The sequence below is a fragment of the Lepidochelys kempii genome, chromosome 1 (genome assembly GCF_965140265.1).
Source record: "Lepidochelys kempii isolate rLepKem1 chromosome 1, rLepKem1.hap2, whole genome shotgun sequence".
Taxonomy (NCBI): Eukaryota; Metazoa; Chordata; order Testudines; family Cheloniidae; genus Lepidochelys; species Lepidochelys kempii.
In genome coordinates, this window is record NC_133256.1 from 213,837,134 (window position 1) to 213,862,753 (window position 25,620).

The window sequence follows — 25,620 nt, forward strand, 5'->3', positions numbered from 1 at the left end:
TAGCAGAGAAAGGTTATGACAGCTGTAAATTGGGGTACACTGAACTGATCAGGGCAGCTGAAACATTACTTGTGAGCCTCCTGCCCTTTGGCATTGGGATTCTCTTAGTGTCACACAACCCTCTCCACCTCCACACCCATCCTCACCACCGCCTCTGTCCCTCTCGTGTCACCACTCCTAGCTACAGCCAGGCCAGTAATTGTTGTTTCGGTTCAGACAACAAACTGAGAAATCAGAAAAAAAAATTGGTTCGGCCCTGAAACTGTTTGAGACTTGTCAGCAAATCAGAAGTGTCCATTGTGGGTCATACAGAAACAGTGTGTGCTCCCCCTTGTAACCGTTAGCCCCGTGATTAGGACACTTGTCTGGGGCATGGGAGATCCTGGTTTGAGTCCCTGCTCAGAAGCAGGGGCTTGAATTCAGGTAGTCCATCCCTGTGCCACAGGCAAGTGCACTAATCACCAGACCGTGAACTATTCCAGGTGGGAATGCTCTCAGTGTCTCCTGTTGAAGCTGTTCCACTTTACATGTTCCAATTCTGAAATCATGGAAATGACTAGTGAAGGTACATGCCACTATTGGGTGGGGGGTGGGGGGCAGCAGTTTGTAGGGGGATGGACTGAGTTGACCTGGGGCATGGCTGGGGAAGCGTGGCTGAAGCAGGGGCAGGAGTCCCAACTGGGAGTGGGTAGTGGGAGTGAGGGGCCAAGCTCAGTGTGCAGCTTGAGTTTCATAACCAAGGTACGGTGCAGCCCTCCAGTGATATTTATGCAGCAGCATAGGGTAGGAGACAGCAAGGAGCAACTTCTTACATGCTCGAGTCTGAACATTTCTCCATCTATGATGGCTATGCCCTCCTCAGAGACACTTCAGAAGGAATCCTCCCTTTGCTGTTTGACCTGCAAGTTGGATGACCCCCAATAGCTTCCCCACACCTGTCAGCTCTTGTTTGGAGTCCTAGGGGTACATGTCTCAGCAGGGTCATTCGCTTTACATAGGCAACAATCCTGACTCCCCCCACCCCTATGTAAGTCTCATCTCCCGTGTCCCATTTCTCTACGATAAGAACAGACCTTCATCCTCAAAAAGAAAGAGGTCCTGTCATAAATATAAAGGGAAGGCTAACCATCTTTAAATCCCTCCTGGCCAGAGGAAAAAAAACCCTTTCACCTGTAAAGGGTTAAGAAGCTAGGAGAACTTCACTGGCACCTGACCAAAATGACCAATGAGGAGACAAGATACTTTCAAAAGCTGGGAAGAGGGAGAACATCAAAGGGTGTGTGTCTGTCTGGGTGAGGCTTTTGCCAGGGACAGAACAGGAATGGAGTCTTAGAACTTAGTGATTAATCTAGCTAGATATGCGTTAGATTATGATTTATTTAAATGGCTGAGAAAATAAGTTGTGCTGAATAGAATGAATATTCCTGTCTGTGTGTCTTTTTGTAACCTAAGGTTTTGCCTAGAGGGATTCTCTATGTTTTGAATCTAATTACCCTGTAAGGTATTTACCATCCTGATCTTACAGAGGCAATCCTTTTCTTTTTATTATTTCTTCTATTAAAATGTTTCTTTTCAAGAACTGAACGCTTTTTTTCATTGTTCTAAGATCCAAGGGCTTGGGTCTGTGGTCACCTATGCAAATTGGTGAGGATTTTTACCAAACCTTCCCCAAGAAGTAGGGTGAAAGGGTTGCGAGGATTTTGGGGGGGAAAGATGTTTCCAAACAACGCTTTCTCAGGAACCCAGAGAAACGTTTGGCGGTGGCAGTGGAAAACCAAGGGCAAAGGGTAAAATAGTTTGTGCCTTGGGGAAATTTTAACCTAAGCTGGTAAAAGTAAGCTTAGGAGGTTTTCATGCAGGTCCCCACATTTGTACCCTAGAGTTAAAAGTGGGGAAGGAACCTTGACAGGTCCCCTAGGGTCTGTTCAGCTCCTCTAGTTGCCTCGATTTGGCCCTTCAACAGGGCCTTCAGCAGTGTCTTAAAGTGGGGACAGGCCAGCTATAACAGAACTGGATACGGCAATTTACATGCTAGATGTACTGTGATGTGGTCTGTTGGTCCACCTGCTGTCAGACAGACCTTCACAAAGGGATAGCCCTTCACATCCCCATGGAGGCACGTCAGGGGCATGGTGCCTTACAAACGAACCTTTGCCTCCCTCAGCAGGTCTTCTCTCACTAGGGTCTGCTCGCATCCTGAGTCCACCAAGGCTGGCTCCTCCTGGTCATTGATGTGCACCACGGTGGTCAATTTGGGTTGTCTGGCATTTTAATTGAGTCTGGGGAAGGTCAAGCTGCCCCCATAATTACACTTTATGGTCTCACAATCCCTCCTGATATGTTCTTCTTGCCCACATACGAAACAGATCACTCTCACCAGTGGGCCCAGTAATGGTGTATTATTCAGGGTTTTGGCCTTCCCGGATTTTCTTGTCTTGGCCTTCAGAGAATGGGATGGGTAGTAAGTTGGGTCCAATCTCTGGCATGAGGACTTATCTCCTGGAGGTGAGGCTGCCATCCACCCTGTGGCCTCAGAATGACTGTTCCCTCTCTCTCCTACTCTACTTGACTTCGGGGAGGCAAGCTCTGCCCTCCCAGGTCGAATCAGTGGGATGTCAGCTTGAGATAGGTCTTTGCTAGTCTCACTGCTTCTTCCAGCGCCTCTGGATGGTGCTCTGTACCCATTCATGCATGGGCTTGGGCAGGGCGCCGGGGGCAGTGCAGAGGAACTAGGTCAGCTACTTGCCTGCTTGTCCTGGCCTCAGGCCTTAACCACTTGCAGCTGACATCCTTGAGCCTCAGCAACAGGGTGTGAGGCCACATAGACAGGCTTAATCATTCTCGAAATGGTAGTGGTAAGTCTCTTCAATTAATTGCAGTCTGTTGAATATGGCTGCCTTCACCGTTGGCTAGTTCAGGGCAGATGGGTGGTTGAAGGCCCTATAATGGGCTTGCACCTACCCAGTCAAGACAGGCATGAGGTGGATGTCCAGCATTCACTAGCCCGATTGTTGAGTTGTGGCCTGGACCTCCTGCTGTTGCTGCTGGGTGGCTGCTGGCAGCTCATTTTGCTGTTGCTGGGCCTGCAACAGCTGTAGTGTCTAGGCTTATGTCAGGGTTCCCTCCCCACTCTGAACACTAGGGTACTAACATGGGGACCCGCATGAAAGACCCCCTAAGCTTATTTTTACCAGCTTAGGTTAAAAACTCCCCAGGAACAAATTTTCCCTTGTACCTTGGGTTTAAGTAACGCTGCCATCACCAAGTGATTTAACAAAGAACTATGGAAAAGGACCACTTGGAGTTCCTTTTCCCACAGCAATCCCCCCAAGCCCTTACACCCCCTTTCCTGGGGAGGCTTGAGAATAATATCCTAACCAATTGGTTACAAAATGATCAAAGACCCAAACCCCTGGGTCTTGGAACAATGGAAAAAATCAGTCAGCTTCTTAAAAGAAGGATTTTATTTAAAGGAAAGGTAAAAGAATCACCTCTGTAAAATCAGGATGGTAAATACTTTACAGAGTCATCAGATTCAAAACACAGAGGATTCCCCTCTGGGCAAAACCTTGAAGTTACGGAAAACAGGAATAAACCTCCCTCTTAGCACAGGGAAAATTCACAAGCAAAACAAAAGATAAACTAATCCGCCTTGCCTGGCTTACCTATACTGGTTGCGATATTGGAGACTTGGATGAGAATGGGTTGGAGAAGATGGATTTCTGTCTAGCCCGTCTCAGTCCCAAGAGAGAACACACACACAAATAAAAAGCACAAAAAAACCCTTTCTCCCCCCCGCCAAGATTTGAAAGTATCTTCTTTCCCCATTGGTCCTGTTGGTCAGGTGCTAACCCGGTTATCTGAGCTACTTAACCCCTTACAGGTAAGGAGGAATTCTAGGCTACCCTTAGCTGTATGTTTATGACAGCTTTTATCTGCTGCAGCTGATCATGGGCAATGGGTTGCTGGTCTAAGACAGTGGCCTGCTGCTGGCCAAGTAACCATACAGCCTCCTCCATCTTGGGCCCTATTGGGTTTCAATATATATGTTTCAGTTCTGTGGGGCTGGGATACAGTGAGAAATCCCACTTCTTATATCACATGTGAGTCGGTGCACCAGTCCAACAGTGCCCCTCCTGGCCAAGCAGGGCATGGCACTAGCTCCCTCAGCTCAGCAGGGCCATCAATCTATTCCTGCTACCCAGAAATCTGAAAAACCCTCTCTGATCTCAGGTCTGTAAGGGGGTTGGTAGGGAAACCCAGACCCACTCACTCCACTGGGTCCCAGCTCAGGACCCTCAAGCTAGACATGCCGGATGTGGATTTGCCGACTCTGACAGTGCCCTGAGCACCTTCCTACCTTCCCCAAGGCCTCTGCAGGCTCATCAGTCTGTTGGTCCTTTTGTCCCTTGCTGGGGTGTTGTCCCTGGGCTGCTCTTTAGCAGTTTGCTGACAGGAATTACTTTCTCCAGTCTGCTCACTCCTCTGGTAGCCTGCCCACCCCTCTGCTTGCCAGCCCTTTTATCCTACCAGCTGCTGTGAGACTGCCAATCAGCAGTGGCTGGCAGTGTCTGTATTAACCTTTTGGTTGCTGGGTGAGTGTGGAGTACATACACCTGATGACAGGCACCTAGGATTCTACTGGAGTCCATTTGGATGTGCCCACTCTTCCAAAGACTGCAAAACGTAATCAGCCCCCATGGGGTTCAGAGAACCTGGTCTCGCTGCTTCTGAACATGAGCTTGAAAAGATGAACTCAGACTGCCCATGGGGCAAACTGAACTGGGCTAAGGGCACCCCAAACTGTGCCCCTGAGGCTCCAGAATTTTCCCTAGACAAGGGAGCCCCAAATGACACCTAAATTTAGCTCATGCCATGTGAACAAGATAGACATGCCTAGGCCCACTGGCCTCTTCATGGATCCAGTGGTAGTCAGGAGCCAAGGCTCCATGGGAATCTCAGCCTCCAGATGGGATCCTGTGTTTACAGCAGATCACATCAGATTGGTCAGAAACCTGATTGAAAGTTGTTGGGACAGGGACTTAGAAAGTGCTCTGACACTTATTACTCTGCCCAGGATTTCAGCTGAGTTATGGATGTCTGAGCTCTTAGCTCTGCCTTAAAGCTTGTTTATTGCCCATGAAATGTTGGTCATCCCTGATTAGGATGTCACGGTCACTGAGTTTTGTGTCCATTCTCATTACTTGACTCTGGCCTATTAACTGTCCTCTGTTCCTGGTGACTAAAAATCACATTAAAAAGGGAAAGAAAATGTGTTTGGTGAATGTGACACATGTCAGACAAAGAAAAAGTTATTTAATAAATTGATTCAAACAAGAATATTGAATGGGTGGGGAAATGCCATATTTCCTCCCTTGCTCAGAGTCGCTGTGTGCAGTTGATTGTTCCTTCCTAAATGGAGCACTTTGCATTTGTCCTTCTTGAATTCAAATTTTAACAAAAATAACAAAAATAACAAAAATTGAAAACTTTAAAATTTCCCCCTGCCCTATCTTCCTTGACACTTGGGGATCTCTGTGGAAGGAGAGAATGGAGCCATTTCAAGGCAGCACCCTGCACCCCAGCCATAGCATGTAGACCAGCCACAAAACAAATGTCAAGGATGACAGAAGCTGATGGCAGATCTAAGAGAGCCAGCACAGCTAGGAGGAGATCATCAACAAATGAAATCAGATCAGTTTCCGTGCCATGCCCAGGATTTGTCCTGACCAAGACAACTCAGGTACAGCAGGAGACCTCAGGTGACATCAGAGTAGCTTCCTTGCAACCTGCTCAATGAAATTATCAGAACATGGAGAGTAAAGGCAGGGCAATGAGAACTTGAAGTCATGGCTTCTTGTGCATTGACCTAACAATGGATCATTTGAGTGAGGATGGCTCTGTGCTCTTCCATACCAAGGCGTTAATGGTCTTAGCCAGTAGTGGACACAATGACCCCACCCTTGCATAATAGGTTTTGGTCTAACATGGAAGTTGCAGGCTATAGATCCCCATAACAGCCAGTGCCATCATGAGCTGTAGTAATCAAAACCCATGGGGATCTGTGCCATGTCAGGGGCTTTTGCCCCCTGCTGACATGGCATAGATCCCCATGGATTCAGCCAAACAAGTCTGGAGCCCATCAGCCATGTCTCTGAAGTACTAGGTGGATGTTTCTCATTATGAGAACCATCCAAATCTGCTGCTGAGGGCAAATAGTCTGGGTTCACGTGGATCCACCACCCCGAGCAATTCCTCAGGCAAGGATATCTCAGAAATGGTGGTGGAAAAAATTACAGATTTTGTCTCCTTAGTCCCAGCCTTGGCATAACAGGGTATCAAATGCTCCTCACTTCCCTACAGCCACAGAAGACTGTACAACTCTCAGTTGGGAAAGATAAGAGGTTTTCTTCCCACGGCTATGGGGAATGTAGGTCAGTGCCTAATTTGTAGAGTGCAGTCATTGATTAGACATGCTCGTAGGTGCCACACTTGGTTTTGTCTTGCTTGGGGCAACCAAGTCTCCTCCTCAACGCTTAGCCAGACCGTCAGCAGTTGTGATCATTTACCATTTGGAAAAACAAGAGCAAATGATTATCCCAGGAACTACCTCTTCCCACTGGGACGAGACGGAGGCGCAGTAATGCGACCCTTTCCCTGGTCTACCAGTAATGGCTTCATGCTGTGCGACCTGAGCCATTGAGTCTTTGTCGGCGACTTCCTTTGCCTTGGGTAGCGAGGTGCAGCTGCTGCCCTGCATCTTCATCACCTGTGTCAGCCATCATTGGATTTGCCCACCTCGCATAATGCCCAAGGTGATATTTCAGACAAGTCTTCATTGCTGATGGCATAGCTCCAACGAGCAGTCCCTTACTTCAGATTTTACACGCGCTCCACCACAATGAGGTACATGTCAGACTCGGTCTGCTCTAAGATATTAGGTATTTGGGACCAAGCAGGCTGGCTGGGAGTGCTAACAAGCCTTTCTACCAAAGCAGCAGCTGGTGTGCATTGTGGGCAGCATTTCTAACCATCACACGGAAATGTGGTCTGATTCCATTTACAGCAGAAGCTTTGCTCTCTCCACCCAAAATCCACTTGAAGTCTGGAGGGTATGTGTCACTGGCCATTGGGATTGTGCAAATCCTGTTTGGTGGCTACCTTCCTACCATTATCTGTTGTGCAGCAGTGGATTCTATTGCAGCACTGATTGACAAGTGATCTCCTACACACAGGGAGAGGTTACTTGGCTTCAATCTGCTTTTGAAACTGTCTGTTGTTAGCAGGAATGAATTGGAGAGATCTTTGGCTCTAGGGTCAATCACATGGAGAAGGTGCTGATAGGGCTGTGTCGTCACCCACAGATACTTGGTTTATTTGATTTTTCTATCCTTCACACAGTCACGCGTATGCTAAAGTCTGTGTTAGTCTCATTGGTCCTTCAACATACATACCCTGGGACATCTCACTTGCTATAGTGCAGTGCCTATACCTAGACTAGAAGCACGCAATTACCCATGTGCTTACAAAACTGCATCAGGTACATTAAACCATGTGCTTGTGAAGCCTTTGAATATTATTGCAAGTCTGCAGTGATTTGGCTGGATTTCATCTGCAAAGCACAGGATCCAGGTAAAAGCTGATCAGTCAGAGCAGTCTCAGCCATTCTACAGAGACACATGACCTCCACAGCTGCCTTTTTGAAAGTGCCTCCAGTGATGTGGGTCACGTTGGGATATTGTACCTGGCAGGACAGAATAGGAGTGTTTGGGATGAACCCCAGTTACATCCTAGGCACGATGCAGGCCCCTGTCGTGTGTCTGCTGGGCTCCTGCAAACAGAACTCTAGGGTGGGTTCCAAGAATATGTTGTGTCTGTTCATTACCGGTGTCCTCACTGCTGTGTGGGGGAATCTTGGGGTGTTTGTCTGCTAGCGGACTTCGGCCATGTCTTCTCTTTCTGCCCTCCCCACCCCCAACAGATTCTGTGCCAATGCCTCAGACACCCCTGGGGAAATGTGCTTGCAGTTATATGGGGTGACACACAGGCCCCTTGGTGGTTCACATCTCTGTTTTAACAACTCTTGTCAGGTCTGACACACTCACTACACCTGACACACTGTTATAATTTGGATCTGAAGGTGTCATGTAAGATATCATATACAAGCTGGTAACATTCTGGTTCCAAAAATAATTGTGTGATATATGTATGGGCTGCGTATACAGAGTTATGGATATGTGCTAGTGATCTAGTCTTTTGTTCTTAACGTGTTTGGCAAGCAATACATAAGCCCAGTCTGCCCTAGACAAAGGAATGTGTATTTGCTTGTCTGACAAGCCTGGTTGTCAGGCTGAGACAATGGAGGTACATTTCATAGAATATCAGGGTTGGAAGGGACCTCGGGAGGTCATCTAGTCCAACCCCCTGCTCAAAGCAGGACCAATCCCCAACTGAATCATCCCAGCCAGGGCTTTGTCAAGCCTGACCTTAAAAACCTCTAAGGAAGGAGATTCCACCACCTCCCTAGGTAACCTATTCCAGTGCTTCACCACCCTCCTAGTGGAAAAAGTTTTTCCTAATATCCAACCTAAACCTCCCCCACTGCAACTTGAGACCATTACTCCTCGTTCTGTCATCTGCTACCACTGAGAACAGTCTAGATCCATCCTCTTTGGAACCCCCTTTCAGGTAATTGAAAGCAGCTATCAAATCCCCCCTCATTCTTCTCTTCCGTAGACTAAACATCCCCAGTTCCCTCAACCTCTCCTCATAAGTCATGTGTTCCAGTCCCCTAATCATTTTTGTTGCCCTCCGCTGGACTCTCTCCAATTTATCCACATCCTTCTTGTAGTGCGGGGCTCAAAACTGGACACAGTACTGCAGATGAGGCCTCACCAATGTCGAATAGAGGGGAATGATCATGTCCCTTGATCTGCTGGCAATGCCCCTACTTATACATCCCAAAATGCCATTGGCCTTCTTGGCAACAAGGGCACACTGTTGACTCATATCCAGCTTCTTGTCCACTGTAACCCCTAGGTCCTTTTCTGCAGAACTGCTGCCAAGCCATTCGGTCCCTAATCTGTAGTGGTGCATGGGATTCTTCCGTCCTAAGTGCAGGACTCTGCACTTGTCCTTGTTGAACCTCATCAGATTTCTTTTGGCCCAATCCTCCAATTTGTCTAGGTCCCTCTGTATCCTATCCCTACCCTCCAGCATATCTACCTCTCCTCCCAGTTTAGTGTCATCTGCAAACTTGCTGAGGGTGCAATCCACACCATCCTCCAGATCATTTATAAGATATTGAACAAAACCGGCCCCAGGACCGACCCTTGGGGCACTCCACTTGATACCGGCTGCCAACTAGACATGGAGCCATTGATCACTACCCGTTGAGCCTGATAATCTAGCTAGCTTTCTATCCACCTTAGAGTCCATTCATCCAGCCCATACTTCTTTAACTTGCTGGCAAGAATACTGTGGGAGACCGTGTCAAAAGCTTTGCTAAAGTCAAGGAACAACACGTCCACTGCTTTCTCTTCATCGACAGAACCAGTTATCTCGTCATAGAAGGCAATTAGATTAGTCAGGCATGACTTGCCCTTGGTGAATCCATCTAAATCCATTTACATGTAAGATAAACAAAGCTAGAAGTAAGGATCAGCATGACTTGAAGTCTGGGCGGTAGGGCTAGCAGGCAACCAACATCCCATGCTCCCACCCAGCAGCAGCAGCTGTAATTGGGCTACTTCCTGTGATCCACAATCTGCAGAGGCTGAACACCACAGGAAATTCCACCTTAAGTGATCTGACTGACGGTGGTTTTAGCAATCCCTTATTAGGGCATTGATCCTATATAAACCCCTGGGATAGAGAATAAGACGGAGAATATCTTATTGCCCTATATAAATCCATGGTACGCCCACATCTTGAATACTGCGTATAGATGTGGTCTCCTCATCTAAAAAAAGATATACTGGCATTAGAAGAGGTTCAGAGATGGGCAACTAAAATGATTAGGGGTTTGGAATAGGTCCCATATGAGGAGAGATTAAAGAGGCGAGGACTTTTCAGCTTGGAAAAGAGGAGACTAAGGGGGGATATGATAGAGGTATATAAAATCATGAGTGGTGTGGAGAAAGTGAATAAGGAAAAGTTATTTACTTGTTCCCATAATATAAGAACTAGGGGCCACCAAATGAAATTAATGGGCAGCAGGTTTAGAACAAATAAAAGGAAGTTCTTCTTCACACAGCGCACAATCAACCTGTGGAACTCCTTGCCTGAGGAGGTTGTGAAGGCTAGAACTTTAACAGGGTTTAAAAGAGAACTAGATAATTTCATAGAGGTTAAGTCCATTAATGGCTATTAGCCAGGATAGGTAAGGAATGGTGTCCCTAGCATCTGTTTGTCAGAGGATGGAGATGGATGGCAGGAGAGAGATCACTTGATCATTACCTGTTAGGTTCACTCCCTCTGAGGCACCTGGCATTGGCCACTGTCAGCAGACAGAATACTGGGCTGGATGGACCTTTGGTCTGACCCAGTATGGCCATTCTTACGTTCTTGTGTTCTTATGGCATACCAGGAAGTGTCCAGGCAGGAAGGTGGAGATTTAGCTAGCTGTCATAACTTGCTTCTCTGTTCCTCAACCCGTGGAACTGACCTTGACTCTGAATTGGATTCTGACTCCTAATTGACCCATGGGTTCCCAACCTGGGCCCTGATACCTGGTATTGACCCTCAGCATGATTCCTGACTCTGACTCCAGTTTGACTCTTGACACCGATACTGGCTCTGACCCCTGGCTTCAGTTCTGAGATCCCAAGCTCCTGTCATTAGTCCTGTCTATCTTTGCCCAGGATCCTGAGACTATCAAGCTAACCAGTATATCGTCTACAACCAGCAGGGGAAATTAACTCTATTTGGGGATATACTTCAGATGAATACATATCAAAGGCTTATTAGACTATAAAGAGAAGAGGAGAGAACCCCTAAGTTATTCGAGAGTGCTCATCCGAGAGTGCTGAAGGAATTGGCGGCTGTGATTGCAGAGCCACTGGCCATTATCTTTGAAAACTCGTGGCGAACCGGGGAAGTCCCGGATGACTGGAAAAAGGCTAATGTAGTGCCAATCTTTAAAAAAGGGAAGAAGGAAGATCCTGGGAACTACAGGCCAGTCAGCCTCACCTCAGTCCCTGGAAAAATCATGGAGCAGGTCCTCAAAGAATCAATCCTGAAGCACTTGCATGAGAGGAAAGTGATCAGGAACAGCCAGCATGGATTCACCAAGGGAAGGTCATGCCTGACTAATCTAATCGCCTTTTATGATGAGATTACTGGTTCTGTGGATGAAGGGAAAGCAGTGGATGTATTGTTTCTTGACTTTAGCAAAGCTTTTGACACGGTCTCCCATAGTATTCTTGTCAGCAAGTTAAGGAAGTATGGGCTGGATGAATGCACTATAAGGTGGGTAGAAAGCTGGCTAGATTGTCGGGCTCAACGGGTAGTGATCAATGGCTCCATGTCTAGTTGGCAGCCGGTATCAAGTGGAGTGCCCCAAGGGTCGGTCCTGGGGCCGGTTTTATTCAATATCTTCATAAATGATCTGGAGGATGGTGTGGATTGCACTCTCAGCAAATTTGCGGATGATACTAAACTGGGAGGAGTGGTAGATACGCTGGAGGGGAGGGATAGGATACAGAAGGACCTAGACCAATTGGAAGATTGGGCCAAAAGGAATCTGATGAGGTTCAATAAGGATAAGTGCAGGGTCCTGCACTTAGGACGGAAGAACCCAATGCACAGCTACAGACTAGGGACCGAATGGCTAGGCAGCAGTTCTGCGGAAAAGGACCTAGGGGTGACAGTGGACGAGAAGCTGGATATGAGTCAGCAGTGTGCCCTTGTTGCCAAGAAGGCCAATGGCATTTTGGGATGTATAAGTAGGGGCATAGCGAGCAGATCGAGGGACGTGATCGTTCCCCTCTATTCGACATTGGTGAGGCCTCATCTGGAGTACTGTGTCCAGTTTTGGGCCCCACACTTCAAGAAGGATGTGGATAAATTGGAGAGAGTCCAGCGAAGGGCAACAAAAATGATTAGGGGACTGGAACACGAGTTATGAGGAGAGGCTGAGGGAGCTGGGATTGTTTAGCCTGCAGAAGAGAAGAATGAGGGGGGATTTGATAGCTGCTTTCAACTACCTGAAAGGGGGTTCCAAAGAGGATGGCTCTAGACTGTTCTCAATGGTAGCAGATGACAGAACGAGGAGTAATGGTCTCAAGTTGCAGTGGGGGAGGTTTAGATTGGATATTAGGAAAAACTTTTTCACTAAGAGGGTGGTGAAACACTGGAATGCGTTACCTAGGGAGGTGGTAGAATCTCCTTCCTTAGAGGTTTTTAAGGTCAGGCTTGACAAAGCCCTGGCTGGGATGATTTAACTGGGAATTGGTCCTGCTTTGAGCAGGGGGTTGGACTAGATGACCTTCTGGGGTCCCTTCCAACCCTGATATTCTTATGATTCTATGATTCTATTCCTCACCTGAACAGTCAAAGAAACCAAGCACTTTCAGCTCTGTGTGTTGGACCCTGGCTAAAGAATGAGTCAGTCATACTGGAGGAGTGTGGTGAGAAAAACTTCTTTGAACAAGACACTCAAGTTTCTTAAGATAAGTTTTAGTCTTCGAAGTGTCTTTCTACTTTCATTTGCTTGTAACTGTTTCTCTCCTTATTCCTTATACTTGGTATCACTTAAACCTATGTCATTTTGTTATTTTACTCTGCCCATAAACCATCTCAGTGCTTTGATTGAAGGGGAGAGTTTGTCAAGCCCAGTTAACTTGATAAGCTCTTGTGTACTGTCTCTTTAAAAGGAACAGCAAACCTGACAAGGTTTTGTAGGTGCTCCAGTAAGAGGGGCTGAGCAGTACATAGAGAAAGGTTTTATGGGGAGAACTGGGGGCTGGGAGCATTGTTGAGGTCACCCTGCAAAGAGTAACTGGGTGGAGCAAGGCAGGGTGTGAACTTCAGGCTTGTCTGCTGGCTGTTGGTTTCAGGGCTGTGAGCCAAAGCAGCAAACATTTAAGGAACCCAGAGATGCAAGGCAGGTGTTGATTGAACCCCTTACTGGCCTGGGTGAACCCTGAAGCATCACATATGGCTAAGTTACCCATTTCTCTGTGGCTCAGCTCGTCACCTGTACACTGGGGATAGTGACATTTATGTGACTCACAGGGTTGTTGTGAGGGAAAACTGATGAATGTCTGGGAGGTGCTCAGATATTACAGTGACGGTGGCCATAAGAGTACCTAGATAGTTCAGTTGCTTGATATTTTAAAATGTAGCCAGGATGCTTATTTACTTGTGTATATTTCTGTTGAGGGTGTGTGTACCTTGATGGGTTATCTCACAAGAGAGATTCATATTTGACTTTCAAGGCTTAGAAAGGACGATTATGATCATCTAGTCTGACCTCCTGAATAGCACAGATTTCACCCAGTAATTCTGACATCAAGCCCATCATTTCTGGCCCAGCTAAAGCGTATCTTTTAGAAAGAGAACCAGGAAAGCTAGTTGCATTTTTTTCCAATGGAATGGTTTTTTTTCCCCATCAGAAAATTGAAACACTTTGAAGGAAGTATTGATTTTGTGAACATTTCTGAGAGGAAATTATTAAAATGTTTCATTTTACATTTTTTACTTTTAAATTGCACCACACAACATATCATATCCACAGTCACACATAGACACCCAACACAATCCTTTACCACACATCATCCACATCACACCAAACACATACACAACATACAAACACCTCACCATCAGACACATGCACCATCACATGCAACACCCCACCATCACAGATCCCATACAAAACACATAACACACCACCACCACGCAGATACCAACACACACCACCACGATGTGCCACACCCACAATGCACCATGCAACATAAGAGTGAAAATGGTACAAAGATGCCTTCTTTAAACAAAGGTGAGAAAATCTAACCTTATCTAAAACAAAGCATTTCAAACTTCTCTTAGAATATCACGTCTCAGTCCTTAACTTCAAGGCACTTAGGCCCAGGTCTGCAGAGGTATTTAAGTTCCATTGAAATCAATGGACGTTAGGGCGCCTAAATGCCTCTGAAGATCTGAGCCTTTAGGATTTGGGCCTGTGACAAAGGAAAGAAAGATTGTCCCTCAGGCATAGTGGAGCTGTCTCCTGCCAGAGGAAGCTCATTTGTTCAGGAGACAGTTTTCTCGGTGGTTGATCCGAGACTCTGGACCCAACTCCGACAGGATCACAAAATCACCTGAACCCTCTTTCTGTTCCACGTGAAAATGACCTTCTAAAACCTGCCTTCACTAATGTAAGCTCATAGCAGGTCATAAAATAAAACCACAAATAACCCTCCATAAAAATCCATATGCACATTTTTCCCAGGGGGAGGGATGGAGAACGAACCACATGTGATGGAAGAAAATTATGCCACTTAATGCATCTCTTTAAGACGCTCTGGTGCCACAGTGATGGGTATAGTATCAGAATTTGTAGGGCAGAGAAGAGGTTAGGAGCTCTTTTCACTAATCGTGCGTACTTGTGTGTGTGTGCGCGTGCACGTGCATTAAGGTACCTGTAAATAACCTCCCATTTATCCTCCTGGATTTCAGAGGAAAGTCTGGAGTCTGGATTGGGGGTTAGGGCCCTCTCTGGAGTTAGGAATATTTTGTTGCTGGGTTTCTCACTGTTACCGCACCCCTGACAGAACATTCACTCTCAGTGCAGTGCCCCATCCTAGAGCCCGCGATACCTGAGAAGTGACATTTTAACATTATTACGTTTTGGTGATTCAGTCTCCATCCTCTCTCCCTGCTGGTCCCCATGGAGCCACCCAACAGATCTCACGAGAGAAACATCAGCCCTGGAACAGATCTTCAAAAAGGGTTTAATAAGAAAAAGCAAAAATTCACAATGAAGAAATGTTAGGAACAAAAAAGCAGGGAAGTTCCAGACTGACTGATCAATGGGAAGTTACAGGGGAAATCACAGCCCCTGTCTCAGTCACACTTACATGTCTTGCATCTAAACCAAATGCAATAAAAAAAGCTGATTGAAGTAGTTCCCAGGCAGGGATTTTCTCTGATACCCCCCATGGGTGAATGAACATTTGGGACAGAAAGAGTCTAACCATACAGCATTTACATCCTCACAGGATATTTGATCTGAACTCAGCCATTCTTATATTCATGTCCCAGAGGTGCCAATATCAACGTCATCATAACCCAGGTCATGAGGAGGTGGGGACAGGGCATCCCTCTCAGCCCCAGAGGCCCCTTCACTTCTTAGCGAGTGCAGACTCCAGCCTGAAAATAGCAAAGAGGTCACATTATAGTCAATGTATCCATTCTCCACCCATGTGCATTCACATAATGGGTGGGCAACGTACAGTATGGGCTGTGAATCAGCCCCTGCCCCCAGTTCCTCTGAGTGGGCCTCTGACAAGTTTAATCCATTATCTCTCTCTCTGTTCTTCAAAGAAAACACGTGGGAACAGATTCTCTCTGTGCTGAGACCTCCCCGGTGCAGGAGAAGTGTGGGGATGGCAGTGAGCTGGTGACAACTCCCTGATAGACCAGTAGGTGCTGCTGTAACTGCTGACAGCTGATATAGTCCCTAAGGGACCACACGCCAGCAGAGACCTCGTGGCTGGAGTAGGTTGGGGGCCCTATCCCAAAGGACATGCCTGGACCTCATAGATCTCATCTTCCCACACAATGCTTGTTTGCATGTTATTGCCATCAAGACCAAATAAATGCACATTTCATCCCTGGGCCCCAGGTCTGATCCTATCCTAAAAGGAATATTTACATATAGAAGAAAGTGATTTCAAACCTGAAGCTGGGCCAGTAACCAACCCCACAGCAGGGCCCTGCTCTTCCCATTTCTATCCAGGGCACTGATACCTGGTTTGGGGAAAGGAACTTTGGTTGTGATCCTGCCAGTGGTCACATGTAACTCTGCTGATTTGGACAGTCCCACTAAAGTCAGTGAGACTATTCATATGAGTAGAGTAACAGATGGGATCTAGTATTTGTAGGATTAGGGACCTTATCTAGGAAATCTTCTCTCTTTCTTGGTTTAAGTCCATTTAACTCTGCTTAGTAAAGGTCAGGGTGGGGATACACCTGGGAGTTTACCAATAACTGTATTTCAGTGCAGTGACAGTGACCTCTAGTGGCCAGTAGAGGCTCTTCCAGGTGAGTAACCACAACAGAGATCCCAATACACAGGCCCAACAATCCCATCTGGAATTTCTATCTCAAACGTGTCTGCTTACAGAGACAGGGAGAAGAGACTCCTCACAACCATCGCTTTGGCCAGGGTCGCTTCCTTGCTGCATAACACACATTCCCACCTGGAGATTGTTCCTGTGGATCAATCACTGGGAAACATAGACCTTTCCAGCATTGCCAACCCCAAGTGTTCAGAAATGAGTGGTCAGGCCTCAAATATCTTGAGTTTGGCTTACAAATAATGAGATTTAAACAATTTTTTGGTTCGTTTCTCAGTTTTGTCTTGTGGTTTCTGAGTCTTTAAGTTAAACTCTAGAAACTGAAACTTTTAGAAAAACAAACATCATGGGGCTAATGAAAAAAATTGTGACAATTGGCAACATTGCATTTCCCCACTCACCAGTCTGATCATCTCTGTTCCTGTCACTGTCCTCATGGGCCCCAGTGACTTCCTGGGCACTCGGTCCAGAAGCAGGGTCATCTTCAGTGTTAGAAACTTCTCTGGCTTCATCATAACCGTCCCATGGGGCACCTCCAGGCAGGGCAGGGACCTCTAAAATAAAGATGGTAATTAATCATAATGAAAAGGGGCTTTCCACTGAATAGAGAAATAAACTAGATGCGAGGTGTGGAGAACAAGGGATTTATGTATATTATTTCTTATGAATGTAATATACACCTCAGTTTACCTGTTTGATATTATCCTGCCAGACTGCTTAGAGTTAAAAGAGTGCAAGGGACTATTTCATCAGGCCCTGGTGACTGGAAGACATCTAACTTGTCTAAGTAATTTTTTACTTGTACTTTCCCTATTTTAGCCTCTCATCCTACCTCATTTTCACTGGCATTTACTATTCATAGAATCATAGAATATCAGGATTGGAAGGGACCTCAGGAGATCATCTAGTCCAACCCCCTGCTCAAAGCAGGACCAATCCCCAATTTATGCCACAAATCCCTAAATGGCCCCCTTAGGGATTGAACTCACAACCCTGGGTTTAGCAGGCCAATACTCAAACCACTGAGCTATGTTAGATGTCCATTTGGAACTAAACTTTTTGGTGAAAACTGAAACAAAAAAGTCATTTAGCACTTCAGCCATTTCCACATTTTCTATTATTGTCCCCCCCCCGCCCCCATTGAGTAATGGGCCTACCCTGTCCTTGGTCTTCCTCTTGTTCCTAATATATTTGTATAACATTGTCTTGTTACCCTTTATGTCTCTAGTTAATTTAATCTCATTTTGTGCCTTGGGCTCTCTAATTTTGCCCCTACATACTTGTGTTATTTGAGGGGAGCTGTTAATTGTGGAATGCCCATCTCTGGCTCCAGCCAGGCTAGTCTGGTTAATTCTTCCCAGCCCTGAGCTCAGGATCAAAGAGCAGACTAGAAAATGAAGGGGGGTGGAGCAGCAGTAGCCATGGAGTAATGTTTTCAGGAGCTGGATTCACTGCTCACCTTGACCGTCTGGAGTCCGGGGAATGTCGCTTAATGCAGGTTCCTCCACATTATCGTAATCCAACTGAGAACCACCAGGGAAAGCTCCCTCTGGAACAGCAAACAGCACACTCAGCATCTCCTGAACACACCCATTTCCCCAGTAGGTTTTTAGTTCCCCATTAAAGACCTGTTGCCTTGGAGTTTGGGCTGTTTATCATGGAGTTTGTAGGAGAAGTCACAGGGTGAGCCAGGGTCAAAGTCATGGACAGTGTATGAAACAGGAATTTTGCCACCTTTAGTTCCTCATAAATAAGAAGGGCCCAGCCCTGTCCTACTGTATCCAATAGCAACTTTGTCATGCGCTTCAATGGGATCCAGATCTGTGCTGGTGAGGCACTAACCCTGGACATATTGGAAGACAGAAGCTGCCACACCAGACACAACAGTTGTGAATCAAACTGAACTCTATAAAGACATGCTTTAAAGTCTCTGCTCCTGGGGTAATTCTGTGCTCCTGCGAGCGTGCAGAAAAACACCCCCACAGATTCTCTTTACTTTCTGCAGAAAATGGTTTCTGTGGGGAAGCAATGAGAAACTGCACCAGTGTTCACTCACTTCTCCGCAGCAGAGCTCAGGCTTGTCTCTTCAGTCAGCTGTCAGAGAGGCAAATCACTTTGGGGGTGGGGGGTGTGTCTGGGGATTCCACGGCCGACCAGGGATGTTAGTCCCAGCTGGGTGGCGGGGAGAGGAGGAGGAGGACGAAGGAGATGGAGTTCTACCTCCCTTTCCCCTACATGGAGCAGCTGGAGCTGGGTCAGATCAACCCCCAGAAACTTCCCCTGGCTGCAGAAAACTGCACCGTGGTTGGAGGTGGGACTTGGAGGGGAGGGGTCTAGATGCAGGAGATGAAGCTGGGTGGGGTGGGGGGTCCAGGTGTGGGGGGGAATGAGGTTCAGTGTGTGTGTTGGGGTATTGGTTGCAGGGGGGATGGGCAGATGAGTGGGATGGGAGGACGGGGGAGCAACTCCCTGTATAGTGACCCCTCCCCCCTGCACCCAGAACCCCCCAACCAAGCCCCTGAAAGCAAATCCACACCCCCCAAGCCTCACCCCCTGCATCAAGAGCCCCCCCTCACACAGACCTCCCTTCACCCAGAATCCCCCATTGAGCCCCCTCTGCACCCAAATCCCCACCCCCTCTGAGCCTCATCCCCTGCACTGGGAGCCCATTGCTTCTTGTCCTATCCACACCCGGACCCTCATCCCACTGAGCCCCAACCAGTTGCACCTGGACCCCCCCACCCCACCAAGCCCCACTCCCCCATCACCCAGACCCCCGCTCCACTGAGCCCTAACCATCTTCATTGGGACTCCCCTGCAGAGTCCCATTACCCCTACACCCAGAACCCCACACCAAGCCTCTGTGCATCTAGATCGCACTCAGACCCCCCACCAAGCTGCTTGCATCCAGATTGCGCAACACAGAACCCTGATACTCTTGAGGGAACTATGCACCAAAAAAAAAATTAAAATTGTGTAAAGTTCATATTTTATTTGTCAAAATAACACAGTAACACAATAACAATATAATCACATGCTTTTCAATTACTTTGGTAATTTATTTCGAAATATTTGTCAGCATATAATTTAAATGGTGTGATTATATTGTGTTACTTTGACAAATAAAATATGCAGAATTTTGCAGAATTTTAAAATATTGTGTGCATAATTTTTAATCTTTTGGCGCAGAATTCCCACAGGAGTAAGTCTCTTACCTTATAAGGGGCAGAATGTGACATGGGCTACATGCTCATGCTGGAGAGGCAGAGGGCTAAGATCATGGGGCACAGATCAGGAACTGTTTAGTGATAGGTGCCAGCTGTTAAATTCAGATTCTTACATGCCAAGTGAATATTTCTCTGTCCTATTCTCTTCAGTTTCTACCCTGGGGGAGGGCACCATGAGCTATGCAGAGAAAGGGTCAGGATTTGATCATACATTTCCATTAAGAGTTTGGACACAAATCTTTGATGTGGAATTTAAATTCCCCACCTAGATGTGGGTGTCTGTCTTTGTATTCACCCCCCTCCCTTGTTACCTTCTTCTGATGCAGAATCTTTTTCCCCCTCACTATCCCCGGTGTAATACTGCAGCTTCGCCACTGAATCATCTGAAAAGGAGACTGGAGAGATGGTAAATGGGATGTTATCACAGTGACAGCAGAGAAATTGGCTGATGGGCAATGCTTCCAGGTCCTGGAGCAGGATTTATGGTCTTGGTATTTTGCTCCTTCTAGAGAAGATGTTGAATTCACAGCAACTGGTGCTGACTTTCCAAGAGAAATATCCATTTTTTTTGTGGGAAATGTGGCTTTGGGGTGGATAAAATCAGACTGGGAAGATGCTGGGAACAGCCATATTGACCTCATGAGGCGAGGGAGGGACTGAGTGAGCGCTTTAACATGGGATCCTCAACTGCTGTGGGTTTCATTTGAATCACTCTCATTAACTGGGGAGCCTGTTTTCATTCACACTCAGGCTGTAAGAATCTGTTTAGAGAGGAATGTTTTTTTCCCTCCTCCTGAATGTTGCTACTTCATGGCCTGGTCCAGCAGAAAATCATGGCTGAGGCTGCTGGTCTTTGGAAGGTCCAGACCTCCACAGCCATGGACGTGACTCCCACTTTGTTAAGCAAGATATTTCCCCTCCCCTGCCTTGCTGCCAGAGTAGACCATGTCCCTCCAAGGGTCAAAGCCTGTGGTCTACTCCCGCTCTTAGTAAATAGAAGAATATGGATCTCAGAAGTAGCCTCAAGGAGACACACTGACCATGCTCAGAGAGCCTGACAATGTGCTAAACTAAGAGCAGAATCTTCCCAATTGATTGATATTGAGTCAAAATGGTGTAAACAGACAGGTTGCTGACCCATAACTAGTTACCCTTCAAGGCTATAGGATGTACAGATGGGACCGACTGTCCTCAGAATGGGGCTAGAAGAGTCTGCTTGGGAGGAAACTCATTCGAGTCCAGTAACTGGCAGATCTCTCCACAGACTCAGTGCCTGCAGCCATCCAGGACTCACAGGGTGGAAGGCTGCAGATATTTATCTCTGAGTCAAGAGTATTAGGATGGAAAGTGCATTGGAGATTTGCTCCCTGTTAGGAATGACACACAGACCTGAGCGACCGAATATCTGCTTCTTTCTCATCAGGTTATAATCAATTTCCTCATACACAGCCTCAGAGAAAGGGTCCAGGGATCTTCTGGAGTCTGAAAACAAAGGGCAGGGTCCACACAGAGTTAGAAACTAGGGATGGGAAACCCTATGAGATCATCCAGCCCCTCCTCCTGGGCCCAGCGCAGGACTGGTCCCTACAGCACATTCCCACTGCTCTGTCCAATCTAGATTTGAACTTCCCAGATGACAGGGACTATGCCCCTTTGATGTTTGTTCCATTGGGTATTTCACTGTCATTAATTTTATTTTGATATTCAGCCTTTATGGTCCCTTGATAAATTTGTCCTGCAACTCCTAGTACCACCCAAAATCATACCTCTTCCATCCTGGTGCTTACACCTATGGGCAAAACAGTACTTACATATTTATGTACTGCCTAGAGACTATCTGGGGAATAATTAGCTACTATTGTGCAGTGCTTTAACAATGCAAAGTGCTATCTACATAAGGGTTCATCCACACTGCAATCTGGAGGTGTGATTGCAGCACTGCATGAGTAAACACACCTGAGCAAGCAGCTTTCACTGCTAATTGTTATGCCACCTAGGTTTCAGGTACTAGCATGACTGGCTACAGAGCTTCCCTTCCAGAGAGATACTCGCTGCTTGTGTACATCATAAGATCTTTTAATACTCTGACAGATATAGCTGATGATAGCTGAAACAACTTATGTTACACACAGTGCCACCTAGTGTTTGAACAGTATAATACAGTTAAATATACCTTTAAGTATTCCACTTTAAGCCCTGGTCTACACTAGAGGGCAGGATCGATCTAAGTTACACAACTTCAGCTATGTGAATAAGGTAGCTGAAGACGACATACTTAGATTGACTTACCGTGGTGTCTTCACCGCGGTGAGTCGACTGCTGCTGCTCCCCCATCGACTCTGCCTGTGCCTCTCGCGGCAGTGGAGTACAGGAGTTAATGGGAGAGCGCTTGGGAGTTGATTTATCACGTCTAGTCTAGACCCGATAAATTGATCCCTACTGGATCAATCGCTGCCCGCCGATCCGGTGGGTAGTGTAGACATACCCTAAGTTCTACATTCCTACCATTTACAAAATTTAAACTGTCATGCTATCATTGTAGGTCAGTATGAATCAGTCTATTAAGTGTCTCTCAATCGTACTTGTTTTCTAATTACCCGACCCAAGCACATAACAGCATGGTCATCCGGCTGTACATTAGTTGCAATAACTGGCTACAGTTGGCTTGGAATCCTTGAATCTTCTTCTTGTTATGCATCCACCATCTGTAGAGTTTGGTTTGTTGATTGTTGTTTCTGAAGAATAAACTGTAGGTATTGATGGTTTCTGTTGAACTCTCCACTGTTGGTCACAATCACATGTGATTTGGGTACCAAATTATTTTTCTTTGAGACAGCTGGAGTTGTCCATTCTTTTCCTCCACCCAATTTGGCATGAACACAGTCACCAGATTCTAGACTCCACAATTCTCTAACATCTGTTTTAAGAGTGTTCCTAAGCTCTTTTTGTCTTTTTATCCAATTTGGCTACTCTCTTCATGGCTGAACACTTTGGAGATAGATTCTTTTCTAAAGTTGGAACTGTAGCTCTGAGTTTTCTTCCCATCATGAGTTGTACTGGACCACATCCAACAGCTGCTATCCCCATATTGACTGGGTAAATGCCACCATAGGCTGGGATGCAGAGACAAAGTTTCTTAACACTTTAAATGACTGCTTCTTGGAGCAGCTAGTCCTGGAACCCACAAGGGGAGGGGCACTTTTTTATTTAGCCCTAAGTGGAGCACTGGTCCAAGAGGTGAATATAGCTGGACTGCTTGGTCCATAGTGACCATAATATAATTAAATTAAATATCCCTTTGGTGGAGAAAACATCACAGCAGCCCAGCATGGTAGCATTTATTTTCAGAAAGCGGGATTATACAAAAATGAGGAAGTTAGTTAAGCAGAAATTAAAAGGTACGGCACCAAAAGTGAAATCCCTGCAAGCTGCATGGCAACTTTTTAAAGACACCATAATAGAGGCTCAATTTAAATGCATACCCCAAATTAAGAAACAAAGTAAGAGAACCAAAAAAATGCCACCATGGCTAAACAAAGTAAAAGAAGCAGTGAGAGGCGAAAAGGCATCCTTGAGAAAGTAGAAGTTAAATTCTAGTGAGAAAAATAGAAAGGAGCATAAACTCTGCAAGTGAAATGTAAAAATACAAGTAGGCAGGCCAAAAAAGAATGTGAAGAACAGGTAGCCAAAGACTCAAAAAGTAACAGCAACATTTTTTTAAAGTACATCAGAAGCAGGAAGCCTGCTGAACAACCAGTGGGGGCCACTGAACAATTGAGATGCTAGAGGAACACTCAAGGATGATAAGGCCATTGTGGAGAAACTAAATAAAATCTTTGCGTCGGTCTTCATGGCTGAGGATGTGAGGGAGATTCCCAAACCTGAGCCATTCTTTTTAGGTGACAAATCTGAGGAACTGTCCCAGGTTGAGGTGTCATTAGAGGAGGTTTTGGAACAAATTGATAAACTAAACAGTAATAAATCACCAGGACCAGGTAGTATTCACCCAAGAGTTCTAAAGAAACTCAAATGTGAAATTGTGAACTGTTAACAGGGCTATGTAACCTATCATTTAAATCAGCTTCTGCACCAGATGACTGAAGGATAGCTAATGTGAGACCAATTTTTTTGAAAGGCTCCAGAGGTGATCCTGGCAATTACAGGCCTAACTTCAGTACTGGGCAAACTGGTTGAAATGTTAGTAAAGAACAGAATTATCAGACACAGATGATTTGTTGGGGAAGAGTCAAAATGTTTTTTCTAAAGGGCAATCATGCCTCACGAATCTACTAGAATTCTTTGAGAGCGTCAACAAGCATGTGGACAAGGTGGATTCAGTGGTTATAGTGTACTTAGATTTTCAGAAAGCCTTTGACAAGGTCCCTCACCAAAGGCTCATAAGCAAAGTAAGCTGTCATGACATAAGAGGGAAGGTCCTCTCGTGGATCGGTAACTGGTTAAAAGAAACGAAACAAAAAGGTAGGAATAAATGGTCAGTTTTCAGAATGGAGAGAGGTAAATAGTGCTGTCCCCAGGGGTCTGTACTGGGACTAGTACTATTCAACATATTCATAAATGATTTGGAAAAAGGGGTAAATGGTGAGGTGGCAAAATTTGAGGAGGATACAAAACTATTCAAGATAGTTAAGTCCAAAGAGGACTGCGAAGAGCTCACAAAACTGGGTGACTGGGCAACAAAATGGCAGATGAAATTCAATGTTGATAAATGCAAAGTAAGGCACATTGGAAAACATACTCCCCACTATACGTATACAATGATGGGGTCTAAATTAGCTGATAGCACACAAGAAAGATCTTGGATTCATTGTGGATAGTTCTCTGAAAACATCCACCCAATGTGCAGTGGCAGTCAAAAAAGCAAACAGAATTTTAGGAATTATTAAGAAAGGGGTAGATAATAAGACAGAAAATATCATATTGCCTCTATATAAATCCATGGTATCCCCACATCTTGACTACGGTGTGCAGATGCGGTCACCCCATCTCAAAAAGGATATATTGGAATTGGAAAAGGTACAGAAAAGGGTAACAAAAATTATTATGGCTACGGAACAGCTGCCATATGAAGAGAGATTAATAAGACTGGGACTTTTCAGCTTGGAAAAGAGATAACTAAGTGGGAGATATGATTGAGGTCTATAAAATCATGACTGGTGTGGAGAAAGTAAATAAGGAAGTGTTACTTAGTTCTTCTCATAACTCAAGAACTTGGGGTCATCAAATGAAGTTTATAGGCAGCAGGTTTAAAACAAACAAAGGGAAGTATTTCTTCACACAACTCACAGTCAACCTGTGGAACTCTTTGCCAGAGGATGTTGTGAAGGCCAAGTCTATAACAGGGTTCCAAAAAGAACTAGATAAATTCCATGGGCAAGGATGGTGTCCCTAGCCTCTGTTTGCCAGAGGCTGGGAGTGCGCATCAGGGGATTGATCACTTGGTTGCCTGTTCCGTTCATTCCCTCTGGGGCACCTAGCATTGGACACTGTTGGAAGACAGGATACTGGACTAGATGGACCTTTGGTTGATCCATTATAGCCATTCTTATGTTCTTATGGCACAAAATTGTCACCAGTTTCTAGACACAGTAGTTCTCTTACTGAGTGACAACTGTTGTAAAAGTGTTGTTAAGCTCTTTTTTTACTTTTTTAATCCAATTGGCTATGCTGTTCACGTCTGGCCACTTTGGAGATAGATTCCTTTCTAAACTTGAAACAGTAGTTCTGAGTTGTCTTCCAATCAGGAGTTGTTCTGGACCAGATCCAGTAGCTGCTATTTATGCTGATCTGTAACTCAGAAGAGCAAGGAATGGCTCTTCCTATTGCAGGATTTTTTGGCTGTCTGTACAGCTCTTTCAGCCTCTGTATTTGCTTGTGGGTAATGTGGACTGCTAGTAATATGATCATACTCATATTTTGTTTAGAATGAATTTTCCTGAAGTGAATTGTGGTCCATTGTTTATCACTAGTTGTTCTGGAATACCGAAATAAACAAAAGTGAATTGTAGTTTTTCGATAACACTGTGAAATGTTTTGTCTTTCAAGTACATTATTTCTATATACTGGGAAAAATAGTC

At 45.7% G+C, this 25,620-nt stretch overlaps 1 protein-coding gene across 1 annotated transcript in view; it reads right to left on the reverse strand.

Annotated features, from left to right (window-relative positions):
• Positions 1-15,008: 15,008 nt before the first annotated feature.
• Positions 15,009-25,620, reverse strand: part of LOC140907196 (antigen WC1.1-like) — a 55,349-nt gene continuing 44,737 nt past the window's right edge. Inside the window, exons 14-18 of the mRNA XM_073332616.1 lie at positions 20,915-21,007; positions 19,837-19,908; positions 17,758-17,847; positions 16,700-16,852; positions 15,009-15,369 (exon numbers count right to left, since the gene is read on the reverse strand). Of these exons, the coding sequence (XP_073188717.1) occupies positions 15,251-15,369; positions 16,700-16,852; positions 17,758-17,847; positions 19,837-19,908; positions 20,915-21,007 (527 nt within the window). The 3' untranslated portion in view covers positions 15,009-15,250. The remainder of the gene's footprint in view (positions 15,370-16,699; positions 16,853-17,757; positions 17,848-19,836; positions 19,909-20,914; positions 21,008-25,620) is intronic.